This window comes from Cyprinus carpio, chromosome B23 (assembly GCF_018340385.1).
Source record: "Cyprinus carpio isolate SPL01 chromosome B23, ASM1834038v1, whole genome shotgun sequence".
NCBI classification, from domain to species: domain Eukaryota; kingdom Metazoa; phylum Chordata; class Actinopteri; order Cypriniformes; family Cyprinidae; genus Cyprinus; species Cyprinus carpio.
In genome coordinates, this window is record NC_056619.1 from 1,156,615 (window position 1) to 1,170,619 (window position 14,005).

Genomic DNA, 14,005 nt, shown 5'->3' on the forward strand with positions numbered 1-14,005 from the left:
CGGTTTGACATGTTAGTTGTATAAGAGTGTTGCATCTTATAAAATGAAAATGTTATTTTGCCAAAAATGTTACGGCATTACTATTTAACTATTAAAACCTATTTTCTATATTGCTACTTATTTTCCTTACGGTCTTTGAATCGCCTAACTAAACAAATTAGTGAGGATGGATTTCTATGCAGGTAATGTCCAGCTCGCTACTCTCTGTTAGCCAACTGTCCCTTGGTATTCGCCTTGGCGGCACCCGGTCTAGGCCCCCTGAACCCCCTTGATGGGAAACAACAAGCCACCAACACATGTACCAACAAGCTGCTCCCTGCTTCCACTTCATGCAGAGCAGTGCTCTGCATTGTCCGCACGCCCATCTCACCTTCTCATTCCGTCTTTACCCCCACTCCCCCTACTCCCCTTTTATGACCTGTGTGTGACCTTAAACCAAAACACAGAGGCAGAACAACCAGTTTGTGAAATAAACAAGCGTTTTAATCGTTGTATTAGTCAATGTTTAGCAGACATTGAGGGAGAGGATAAAAGGCAACAGCAGAAAACAGTGATTCTGCTGGAAAGCTGCTTCTATGTCGTCGTTGTTGAGGATCAAGTGACCCTTGAATACCAGTGCATTTCCGGGCGGTCCATTGAGGACCCGGTAAGGACAGATATGCCGGGACACTGCAAACAAGACAATGGATGCAAATCAATCTGCATGCAAAAACTCACCATTATTAGCGATAGCTAGGGTCCCTTTTATTATTATTATTGTCTTCCTATTAATGCAGCAATGCAAGATAAAATCAGAGTTATTTGATTTTCAGTGGAAGAAAAGTAATAAAAACAGATTGGTTTTAGGCGGCCGAATCTTTCTTCTAATTAAATCATTAGCTAGTGTGTTTTTCTCTGTTTATGAGTGATCTTTTATGATTTCATTGACACCTTGAGAAGCTTTTAATTGGGCTGTTTACAATCCTTTATAATTTGTGGTGCTATGCTCAAGTCACACACACAGACTTCAACATTCAGCACATGAATCACAACAATGGAAACAATTCAATTTGACATTTTATCTAATTGTAACAATAACCATTTTATTTTGCTCTTTTGTTGTGCTACTACTGACACAAGATCTTTCTTAGGAGTCAGTGAGTAGCTATACTAAGTCATGAGTAAACCTAAAGTAAAGGATCAAGTTTGTTTTTAGTTACTAGAACTCTGGTGTAAGTAAACTTATACTAAAGCATTTGTCAGTACAAATCATACTATATATTTACTTAGTTTTAAGGCAATCGGTAAGCATTGCTTTTTTTAAGTGAGCCCAACTAATTACGAGTTTTACAGAAAAGATGTCTGTACATACACTGAAAAAAGTGAAAGGACCATTTATTGGATTGAAAAGCATGATTCCATTTCAAACCTGTTTTGTTTCTAGTTTGCCTAACAATCAAATAACCACTCCTCCACAGGAATAAATGAAAATAAAATTATTGGTTTAAATAGTATTTTTGTGATAATGTGGAGAACTTAGAGTTCACAGTAACATCAAGAATTTAACATCTTAACTGAAAATTCTTGTTTAAGTGAAATCAGGCTGTAAAAAGTTGACCTACATATATTGATCTACAGTCAGTTATGGATTATGTACGTCTAAAAAATATATATATTAAGTATGGTACACTGATCTTTTGTGGTCTACAAAAGGAAATTGTTTTTCTCTTCTCTGGACTTGATTTCTTTGCTCTTAATGATGTAACATGCAGCCTAGTAGCGTGAATGTGAATTAACACACAGTGCTTGAAAAACTTCTTCGAATTTGACTTAACAAGGAGGGTAACCATTCGGAAAATGAAGTCTATTATTATTATTATTATTTTGAAAAGGGGAGGCTTGGTAGTGTTAATGTTCAGTTGTGGGGGAGAGAGTGAACAGTTTCTGTGCGTGAAGATGAGGATGAGGACGGCTACAGAAAATCTGTGTGCTGCTTTATGTGTGATTGCTCCGTGAAAAGTTGTTGACTAGCAGTACTATCTTATAAATTCAGTGATGTGACAAATCGAATGAATGAAAACCTGTCAGTGAACCATGTTAAAAGCATTTTGAGACATTTGGTCATTCAGAATAACTTAACACAGTGAATCGATGTAGAAGGACTGAATAATGTAAATCCAACATAATTTTTTTTTCAGTGATGGATTTGATAATAAATAATCTTTTTAGTCTTTTGTCATTGAGAAAAAATCATTTTGATTAATATTAAATTAGTTTGTATGAAGTACAGTATATTTTTTTCCAGTAGTTTTCATGTCAAAGTGGTAGAGCATCTTAACGTACCAGGGGGGCAGATCTCCCATTGCCTTCAGGAAGAGTTCCTGGGAGTCCCTACAAAAAGAGGAAGAAGTATAGATGAGATTGAATTATTTGAATCGAAATAAATGTGTGTTTTGCCCTCTGAGTGCAGGTACTTACAGGAGGTCCGTCTGGGCCTGGAAGACCAGGGAGTCCTGGGAAGACCCTCGGGCCCCTACAACACAAACCCAAGTCACTCTTCACAACACCTCATCCTGCAGCTGTGCTGAAGCTGCTATTAACAATATCTTACAGACAGCTTGTCATTCAACCTGCAAATACACATCCAACCACATCTGATTCCTGATTTGAATCTATGTGTGCTTTTATTCTCAGTGGATTGCATCAAATTTCAGAGAATTCACAATCAAATGCCAGTTTTGCAGCTCGTCTGACACAAATGTTTTCATGCTTCATCTGCTTGTCTCTGTACTCTCTGCATGTCCAAATCGCTGTTTGTCCTTTGTGCACTCTAGTAGATCAGGAGCACAATGTCTGCACTGTTTTTTTTGCCGGCAAAGTGTGTAAAAGCCAGTGATCAGTCACTCACCGGCGGACCCTTAGGTCCTGGTCCACCTGGAAAAGTCCATTAGCTCCAGCAAGACCCTGAGATCAGAAAACACACAGAAATACAAATGCTGACACTGGCTGCACATTTTCTTTTGTTGAGTGTCCTCACTAGATAACAAATCACCATAAGCCCACCAAGAGCCAGAGCAAAATGAAACCTTGAACTAATGACCGTTACTCGGATCATTCTTCCTCTAACTGTGGTTTTGGACGGGTTTCACTCACCAGAGCTCCTGGTCTGCCTCTGCCCTGAGGATGACAAGAGAAGACAACTTAAGACAAGTCAGACTGATATTACATCATGATACTGCACTCTTGCTCTACAAAAATTTTTTGAAAATATATAAAAACACTGTTCTCACAAAAAAGAAAAAAATGATGTTGTCTTCAACAACAGAACATCATCATATTGTGCTGTGCTGTAGCACACATGCTGAAACGTCATATGACTTTTGTGTTTACTGTGGATTTACTGATGCTTGGCACCTACAGGGGGTCCATCCGGTCCGGGAGGTCCTGGGTCACCCTACAACAACACACACAAAACAATGTTCAAAATAAAAGTCTGAGATGGCAAGCTGAGAAAGCAGCAGAACTGTATCATGTTGAAGAGTACTGCTTGTACTCTTCCTTTTTGAGGTCAATTATTCACTAGTTTTAATAGAATAGAATAAATAGAATAGAAATGAAACAAATAATTTAAACTGATAGAATAGAATATAACAGTATAGAGTAGAATAGAATAGAATAGAAAACAAACACAAACTGAAGCGTTTAAAATGAGAACTGTAAGCCACATATTTCAAAAAAAACTTAAGCATGTGAATTCTTACAGTATCTAAACATCCCTAGAGTCTGCACACTACTACACTTGTGTATGACTGAGGTTTGTTACTGTTCTGTGCACATCATCCACTATTTCAAGCACGTAATCAAGCCACTCCTCTTTGAAACATGATGCCCGTTTTATTTCACACAAAGTCCCTTTCAAGGAAAGTCCGTTCACTCGCCGGCCATATTAACAACGCCTTCGGGTAGCTCAAACAAGACCAAGTCCTATCTAAATGAATTGGGGAATCCTGAAATCTCAAAAAACTGCTTGTTGAAGTTTAATTAAATTACATATTTCAAATCAGCAACAAAAATCTGAAATGAACTGCCCCTTGAATGTTGTTTCTTATTCTCAAATAGTTTATTTTTCAGGCTAACCAGCCAATGCGCATGGGCAGTTATAATGCGCTTATGACTGCGCATGTGCATTGGCTGGTCTAGCCTCAGGCTTCTATGGGAACCAGAGCTACTAACGGCTGCTGCAGTGATTACCAATCAGCGATTGGCTCTTTCATTTAGAAGGTGGTTCGATTCCATGATATTGTGTGTTGCAGTTTCTCCAATTCATAAGTATAGGAGTGAACGTCTTTGTATTTGTATTTGCATTGTGTTGGCTCTCATGTCGAGCTATTTCATTCGCAACAATTAAAGTATTTCATTTTTACAGCGACTGATTTGGCTCACATCATTCTCTTTCTATAACTCTAAAGCAACACCAACTTAGCAGTTTGCCTGAGCATTGCAATTATTTTGTTTTTTCCCAACTCATTTTTGCGTTTGCACAGCATATTATTCCTTCTGCGCAGCCATGAGCACCATAGATGTAGGCCTGATCACCAACAATGTTACTAAAAATACTTGAATTCTTTACACAGCCACCCCAGATAGCAACATAGTGTTGGCCCAGATCTGGCCCACATGTAGCGTGGAGCGGACCGCTCCTATCATGATGTTTGCAAGATCTGGGCCACAACCATTACAATCAGAATATTTTGTCACCATTGCTGAGATTTGCATGCTGATTCTGTATGTCTTCGAATCCACAAAATTTACAGATATTATTAATAAGAGCTTGTTCTTATAAATCTGAGCAGTACGTAGATGGCGTACGCTCTTCTGTGTCAGCCACGCTGCGTTAATGCACTGTTTGCTTTCAAACCAAAGTGTAAATGCACGTAAAAAACATACACTTGTAGCGCGGCTGATACAGAAGAGCGTAAGCCGCTTGCGTACTAGTCAGATTTGTCAAAATGGCACCGCTGATTTGGAGAGACACAGAGGAGAGGAATTGTTGAATAAAGTCGTTATTTTTGTTTTTTTCGTGTACAAAAAGTAAAAGTCGTCGCTTCATAACGTTACGGTTGAACCACTGATGGCAGATGGAGTATTCTGACGATGGTTTTCATACTTTCCTGGACCTTGACACTGTTATTTATTTGGCAGTCTATGGGACAGTCTCAAGCCTCCCTGTTTTCATCCAAAATATCTTAAATTGTGTTCCGAAGATGAACTAAGCTTTTACAGGTTTGGAATAACATGGAGGTAAGTGATTAATGACAAAATTTTCATTTTGGGATGGAGTAACCCTTTAAATCTCTGAAGATCTCAGCAAAGGAGGATTAAACAATTTCACAAACAACATTTCCATCTTCACTTATTACACTAACCAGACAGACTTTATTTCTGGTAGAGGTCTATAGAGGTTCTTATTGAGCATTAACAGGGGTTTAAATCTAACGTTTGTTGCATTTGAAGTCACCATACTGGTGATTGGTGTTTCCATTAGCTGGGCTACCTTTGAAGTAACCAAATGAAGCGTCTCAATGTGATTTTCTGACAGGAATTAATTCACTCAGTTTCATAAATATGTTTTTGTTACAACACTTAATTATAAGTCTTAGTAACAAATTGTTAGGGAACAATCGCTCATAATTGTTATACTAAATTATAATGCTACATTGGAAGTTGGTTTCTTTACTAAGTATAGTACTTTATTACTATAAATACAGGACTGGGGAGGTTAATTTTAAAATATGTTTCACTGCAGAATGTGCAGATTGCAAAATACACACTCTAAAAAAAGTCATTTGTTATGTATTTTTAGATTACTCAAATTTAATCTAAACACTTTTGAATGCTTTTTAATACTAATAAGGTATGTAACACCAAGAGTCCTCTGGAGAAAACACATATATATATTTACAAAATAAGTTTTCCACAGCATTTCTTAGAAAGGGAAAAGGCAGTTAATAATAATAATAATAATAATAATAATAATAATAAAAATCTTATTATTATTATTATTAATAAATCTACAGTATCTAAACATCTGTTGTGTAAATCGCTTATTCAGGACAATACTAAAATGCAGTTTTTATGATCCCTCTAATTTTGTTTAAAAAAGATTAAAATTTTACATATTCTGCAAGGGGTATAAAATATGCTTTTGCAGACCGTCAGATTCTTAGAATCTTCAATTGTTCTTTCCACTAATTGCCCGATACAGTTTACATTAATGTTTAAATGACATAAATGACATTAAAATTCAAAGAGTCACTTTGGTCATCTAAAATACTTTTTTGATGTAACTATAATGTGACTACCACCCATTTAAAATGTAACATTATTATTTTTAACTCATTTTATATTTTAAATACATAGCTAAGTTACACATGGTCCATTACTACATTACAAAAGTACTCAGATGACCTACTTCTGCCTGGATTCTGAAGCACACCCACTACCCTTTACTATCCCATGAGGCCACAGCAGTGAAGCCACACAACTAACGCTAGTAGGTCATGTGACATTGACAACATGGTGGATGTAGTATGTCCAAATTTCATTCATACTACACACATTCATACACAGAACATGCTTCTTTAACGGTTGTGAATTAAGCCCAACACAAATGTAGCACCTCCTCAGACAGTGTGCGATACAGACGCACTGTGAGTCTGCTTAGACACACTGTTTATGTGTCCGTCTTCAGCGCAGTGCAAACCAGTGGAAATCAAACTGTTGAAACTCCCCACATTATTGAAAAAATAAAACCCTATAAAGTCTCCCCCTTTTCTCATCTTGCTCAAAAACACAAAACTATACCTAATTTTCATATCTTTACTCTCCCCATTAAGTCCCATGGGAAGTAGAGTTTCAGTTGTCAACATCCAAATCATTGTCAAGTACCTATTGGTTCACATTCGCCCTACATAATGTCATCTAGCAGACTGCACATTTTAAATGTATTATTACAGTGTGTGTACCATATTTAAAATATATTATATTTTATATGTACTTATTAAATAAATATTTATATATATATATATATATATATATATATATATATATATATATATATATTTTTTTTTTTTTTTTTTTTTTTTTTTCTCTTTAGCCATATGCCAAAATGTTACCCAATGTAGGTAAATTTTTGGCTTTTTAACAAATATCCACCATAAACAAAACATAAAATAAGCTGTAATATGAAAGATCAGTTTTCATTTAAGATAAAAAGAAAAAACATTTGTAAGTCATGTTTAATTTAGTTTAATTAAGAAAGCTTCTTTTTAAAATATGCATCATGTTTTTCTGTTATGTACTAACTGTAAATACATTTACATGTAATTATTTAGGCGATCGGGATTTCACCAAGTACAACATGTTCCTGGATCAACATCCTTGTGGAAATCAACAACATTCCATTCAGCCAATGAGAATTGAAATATAACTTTTCAGGAAATATCTGTTTTAGGCCTACAGTCAGGGTTAGGTGCTTCTATACTCCCTACAAACAGCTATCATTTCCTACTGATTTTAGGAATAAATTATGGGTAGGGTTGGGTTTAGGGGCAGGGATTGGGTTAAGTCTATATTTTTGGACAATAATGTTGATCCAGGACAGAAAAAAGATGTTGTTCTAGGAACATGTCTTGCTTGGCAAAATCACGACGACCAATTATTTAGCAGATGCTTTTATCCGAAGTGACTTACAAATGGTGACAGTAGAAGCAATCAAACTAACAAAAGAGCAACATTATGTGAATAAATAAATAAAACAGAGAAATTTCCAATTTCTGCCATTTCTGCCATCACTAAAGCTATTTCCTACTAGATTTGTTATTTACAAAAATGGAGTGGCATTTCAAATTCAACAAAATACAACTTTGAACATCTGCATCTGAGCATTATTTGATGAGACAAACATTATTTTTCTATTGCTGTCAAACAGTTCATGCCGTATGTTGTGCAAACACATGGTTTCCACAATAAGACATCACATATACCCACAGCTCAGTCTATCAACCACACAGAGTTACAGCGATTCCTGCTGATTCCAAGAAACTAATGAACAGAAAACCTGTGCTGGGACGGCTTCACATTCCAGGCTGGATTAGAGAAAAACTCCCCGTTAATCTACAGTCAGCTGATGCTCATTAAATCTGCTGTGGGACGGTTTAGGACCGCAAAATATAGCTTGAAAATCAAAACTACAAGAGTATAATGCATAGAGACTCGAGCACTCAAACAAAACTGAGTCACTTACTGCTGCTCCTGGCGGCCCATCCTTGCCTGCTGGACCGTCCAGACCGGTCAAACCCTGCAGAACATGACATTTTCAGGACCAGGGGACAAGTATGTTTAGTGCTTAAATGATTTCTTTGCTTTATAGAGAAAAAAGAAGACACTGAAAATGCTGTGACTTACATCCACACCAGGGAGGCCAGGCAGTCCCGGGCTCCCTGCGGCCCCAGGTTTACCTGCTTTACCCTTCGGGCCCTGCAATCAGAAGAAAATGCCTTACCCAGTACGATTCTGTGTTTACATGTTATTTATTGCATCTAACAGCGCAACCAGAAAAAAAGCACTGCACAAAGTCTTTGGAAGGGGGACTAAGGATGAGGTTAAAGCATGACACTCGACTGGTCTGTGTTCCCCTGCTCTACTGCATTATTTACACAAAATCTAGATAGAAAAGCACTGTCAGAAACATCATCAGAGATATGAGGTGAGCAACCATTTCTACATCTTTAGCATTGTGATGCATGTTAAATGCAAAAGCAAAGTACACTTGCAAAACCAGTGCTTTAAAGTATTAGACGTGAGCACATCCAGATACTCACAGGCTTTCCAGGAAGTCCAGCAGGGCCAGGTTTACCCTGCACAGATGACAATCACTTAATGTTAGACTTATAAGCTCTCAGTGATCATGTATTTCTGTTATAAAAGGTTGTGCTGTTCTGAGCTGAATAACACTGGGGCTGGAGGGGGCTGGGAAACTCTAGACGCTCGTGTTTGATTTGAGGCTGAATGAATGGGCTCTCTGTCACTGCACCACTTTCGTTTACTGAGGAAACATTCACTGCTTTCATCGTTTGCATGCGTAAATTCCTGAGAGGTTTTCCTTTACCATTAACAGCCTGTCTAAAACAGTCAAGACATTACTGTTCACACATGCAATATAATGAAGGTCATCTGCATGAAAGTTTTAGATTACTGATGAGAGATTTTTTTGTTTAGTTCACAGAATGAAAATCTTTTCAGTCATTTTTCTGAATTTTGAAAATTACTTTTTCTCCGTCATTTGTTTCTCACCTAAAGTGTGGAACAAACACACGTATATAAAGAAAACAGTATTTATAATAGATTAACACGAAGCTGGAACTCACGTCGATGCCGTCTTTCCCTGGGGGTCCCGGCGGCCCTGGCACTCCAGGTGCACCCCGAGGACCTGGCCTTTGCTATAGACATAAACCGAAAGACGAAATCTTGAATAAGAATAATCAAATACAGAAATCACTGTAAATAAATGAAATGCCTCCAGTGTCAGTTCTCAGCTCAAAATGTCAGGTGTCTGAGTGAAGCTAGAGTTTAATCTGTTCATAAATGAAAATGAACTAGTCACAATGAGATTTGCATTGAAATGCTATATACTCAGAAAAAGACCAAGGTGAAGAACACAACAAATGGCAAACACACTGCAAAGATCTCACAAAATTCACATTTTTTATATATTGCATTACACTGTGAAAAAAAAAAGTTAACCTGGTATTTTTTATATATTGTAACATCAATATAAACAGATTTATTCATGTAAAAAAAAAAAAAATGTACACCAGCAAAAGCCATTTTAAGCGTCAAGTAGAAAACGATTTTACTTTTACAATATACACATTACAGTCAGTCCACAAAGCCTTTGTAAACGAAAACACGAACACAATTCATCTGCTGTCATGGATTTAACAAACTGATGTGATGTGATATTGTTTCCAGCTGCGCATCAGGCAGGTCTTTGTGGTCTTACCTGAGCGAGAGACGACGTGAGCAGCTGGAAGAGGAAGAGTAACTGAAGCGCTGAGAACACGGCCATGGCTCCTGCGCTCCTCAGCCCTGTGCCCTGTGCTGCACGCTCTCAGTATGAATGCAGATAAAGAGCAGGAGTCCGGCGGAGGGGGCGGTCAGCTCACTCCCAGACCAGTCGAGAGATGCAAACCCATCCCACGAGAAACACACACACGAGCGAATTACACGCGGTCTCAACTGGCATGTTCTCAGTACTGGCAATTAAAACATGTAGCCTACTAGACAGTAATGCTGGTGATTCTAAGTTCTCATGAGACGTTTTTTTTACAGCATACTCTTCTTATTTTTCATGGAAGACTGGATGTATGTAATTGATATGCCTCTTGAAAATAAAATGTTGAAATTTTAACTATTGCGCCAGTTGTTTTCATCCTACAAAATACAAATATCTTACGATTTATTGGTATTTAAATTTAAATAGTTGTAATGTTGAGTGATGAAAATCACCTGCCACTGCAAATGAAAAATGATACTAAAGGTTTTGTGCATAAAATGTTTTTTATAAATGTTTAGAAGTAGTCATCTTATTATGCAAAGCAAGGAGAGAGAGAGAGAGAGAGAGAGAGAGAGAGAGAGAGAGAGAGAGAGAGAGAGAGAGAGAGAGAGAGAGACGAGAGAGAAACCGGTTAACTAAAACTAAAAGTCAGTCCGGTCAGATTTTTTAAAAAAAATATATATATATTAATAAAATTGTTTTTACGGGCCAACAGCGCATAGGACAGGTTTTATCGCTTACACGATTTCTCTATGGTTATAATAATAATCATAATGTTAATAATAAATAAATGCCAGGCAGCAACGTCCGGTCCCGAGATGGGCCGACCGAACCGTTCAGTCAAAAATCATCACCCATCAGAGAGATTGCAACACGAGCTAATGTTCAGTAAAAGCTGGATAACAGACCAAAGGGAAGGCAGTGCAGAAAAACGTTAAGAAAGGAAACAAAGGGCTTAAGTCCGACGCTGCTAAATGTGTAAAATTAGCGGAGCTCTTTTCAAAAGGTTTAAATTCGGCTGCATATAGTCATATATTACATTAAAACATTGAGCACCCATACAGCAGGCTACATACGTTTAAAGTATGTAATTAACATACTTTACTGAAGAGTCAAGTGTCATGGAGGAAGACACAATGAGAGAGACACCCTGATTCAGATGCTGCCAGTTTCTTAATAATGTAGCTCTAGTTAACTATTAATTGACTCTTAGGATAGGAGGAACCTGCGCCTGTCACACACACACACACACACACACACACACACACACACACACACACACACACACACAGAGATAGAGAGACCACACTCACACACATAATTTACATCACACACACACAAATGCACATGCAGCACAAACTAGCAACACTTCAGCATACTTTAATTCACAAATAATTATATATAAAAAATAATTAACTGCTGCTACTATTTATAGTTTTTGCTATATATTCTATTTCCTTTTTTGCTATTATTACTTGCATGTATTCATGTGTATTCCAATGTTGAGAGCAGTCAGTAAGAAAATCTTTTGCTGCAAGGTTTACATCCTATACTGTATTCATTAACTAGGACGTTGCTGGAATCATTACAGCCAGAGACCTCTCGTTTTCCAATACCAGTGCTTTGAGGAAGGATTTTACAGTAGGCCTAGCAGAGACACTGAGGAGTATGTTAGAGTTAGGAAAACCCCAACAGACAGACAGTGACAACAAATAACAACATACTGTAGAGAATGACAGCAACAGCAGACAAATGGCAATGCTGTATGTGGAGTTGTTTAATCAGATCTTGACAGATTTAATGTCTTCTTTTATTTCAGTGGATTTCATCGGCTGCAGTGAAGTTCTTGTTTCTCTTTCATTCAGTGATTCTGCTTGTTAACAGCAGCTGTCCATCTCTAAAGCACCAACATCACTTAATCACAGAATTATCTTTAAGGAGAATTTAGGGGCAGCTGTGGCCTAATGGTTAGAGACTTGGACTTGTAACCAGAAGGTTGCAGGTTGGAGTCTCGGTGCTGGCAGGAGTTGTAGGTGGGAGGGAGTGAATGAACAGCGCTCTCTTCCACCCTCAATACCCATGCTGAAGTGCCCTTGAGCAAGGAATTGAACCCCCAGTTGCTCCCCGGGCGCTGGATATAGCTGCCCACTGCTCCGGGTGTGTGTTCACGGTGTGTTCACTTCTCACTGCTGTGTGTGTGCACTTGGATGGGTTAAATGCAGAGCACCAATTTCGAGTATGGGTCACCATACTTGACAAATGTCACGACTTTCACTAAATATTCAACTGAACTGTATTGATGTGTTTTTTTTTTTTTTTTTTGTCTTTCAACTTTGAATACAGTAACTGTGAAGTTGATGCAGTGATAATCTCTTTGTTAAGTACTTCAGAACATACATGTGTGCTTTAGCCGACGATGAACTGCAGGGAGTTAAAATTGTTTTTAGTTGCTTTACTATTACACATTAAGTGTTTGCAGTTTTATACTAATAAGTATTCATTCTCAGTGGACTCAAATGAAATGTTAACCAAATGTTTACACACTATCACAGCTATGACAAATCTCAATTGTAGTTAATTTAGTGAATTGAATTTCACAACAAAGGTTCTATTCACAGTTAAAATATCTGTAAAAGTTCACAGTTGCTCTTTTGATTTCACTCACATTCATAAACATTTCTTCTGTAATTTTACAGTGATAGCTGTAATAAGCTGTAGTGTGCTGAGAAAACACATAGGCCTACAGAAAAAATGTTGAAAGTGAAGTGAAAGTTGTGAAATTTGCCAAGTATGGTAACCCATACTCGGAATTGGTGCTCTGCATTTAACTCATCCAAGTGCACACACACCAGCAGTGAGAAGTGAACACACACCCGGAGCAGTGGGCAGCTATATATCCAGTGCCCAGGGAGCAACTGGGGGTTCAGTGCCTTGCTCAAGGGTACTTCAGCCAGGGAGGAATAAAACATTGTTCACTCCCTCCCACCTACAACTCCTGCCAGCACCGAGACTCGAAACTGCGACCTTTGGATTACAAGTCCAACTCTCTAACCAATAGACCACAGCTGCTCCCGAGGTGTTATGCGCATGAACCCATGAGCAAGGCCATATTTTGGACTTGGTCTTGTCTCTGGGGCCTTCCCATTAGCAACATTAATATATACAATTATGGTTTGTCTGATCATATGACTGTTATTTTTAATGTTTCTATGCCATGCAAACCAGTTTTACCTCAGTCTGGTGTGATTTGTTTTCGTCGAATGTTGCTTTCCATGACTGCAGAATTTTCTGATGTTTATAATTTTTCCTCATTTGTTAATTTGATTGAGTTTTCTTCTGCTGCTGCTGGCCCAGATGAGCTGTTGATATTGTTTAATTCTGTTTGTTAAGATATTTTGGATGAGGTTGATCCATATAAAGTTTGGAAATCTAAGTTTAATTCAGCACCATGGCTTAATAATCATACTTGTGCAATTAGGCAGGAATGCAGGAAGGCCGAAAGGAAATGGAGAATAAGTTACAGGTTTCTCTTCAAATTTTGAGGCAATGGTTTTCAGATTATCAGGCTGCTGTGAGAACTGCGAGGCAGAATTATTTTTCCAATGTCATTGCACAAAAATGTAATGCCACTACAGCCCTCTTCTCAACTATTAATACAAACTATTAATTCTTAATCTTAACCAATGTTTTGGTTTGACAGACATTTGTGGAAAAAATTGAGATGATTAGATCTAGTTTTCATACACTGTTTGTTGAGCCAGTGGTGATTTCGACCTATTTGAGCAGGTATCATTGACACAAGTGAAGGAGATGATGTCAGACACTGTAATATGCTCTGGTCCCCTCCCTGCTTACCGTGGTGATGAGATACATAGCAGATTGTCATCACTCAAAGGCTGGATGTCTAAG

At 37.8% G+C, this 14,005-nt stretch overlaps 1 protein-coding gene across 1 annotated transcript; it reads right to left on the reverse strand.

Annotated features, from left to right (window-relative positions):
• Positions 1–2,883: 2,883 nt before the first annotated feature.
• Positions 2,884–10,435, reverse strand: LOC109078367 (collagen alpha-3(IX) chain-like). The gene is made up of 8 exons (XM_042751330.1): positions 10,043–10,435; positions 9,408–9,479; positions 8,862–8,897; positions 8,446–8,517; positions 8,285–8,338; positions 3,398–3,433; positions 3,133–3,156; positions 2,884–2,943 (listed from the first exon to the last, which is right to left on the reverse strand). The coding sequence occupies exons 1-8, from the start codon at positions 10,106–10,108 to the stop codon at positions 2,884–2,886; spliced, it is 420 nt and encodes a 139-aa protein (XP_042607264.1). The 5' UTR covers positions 10,109–10,435.
• Between the last annotated feature and the right edge of the window lie 3,570 nt (positions 10,436–14,005).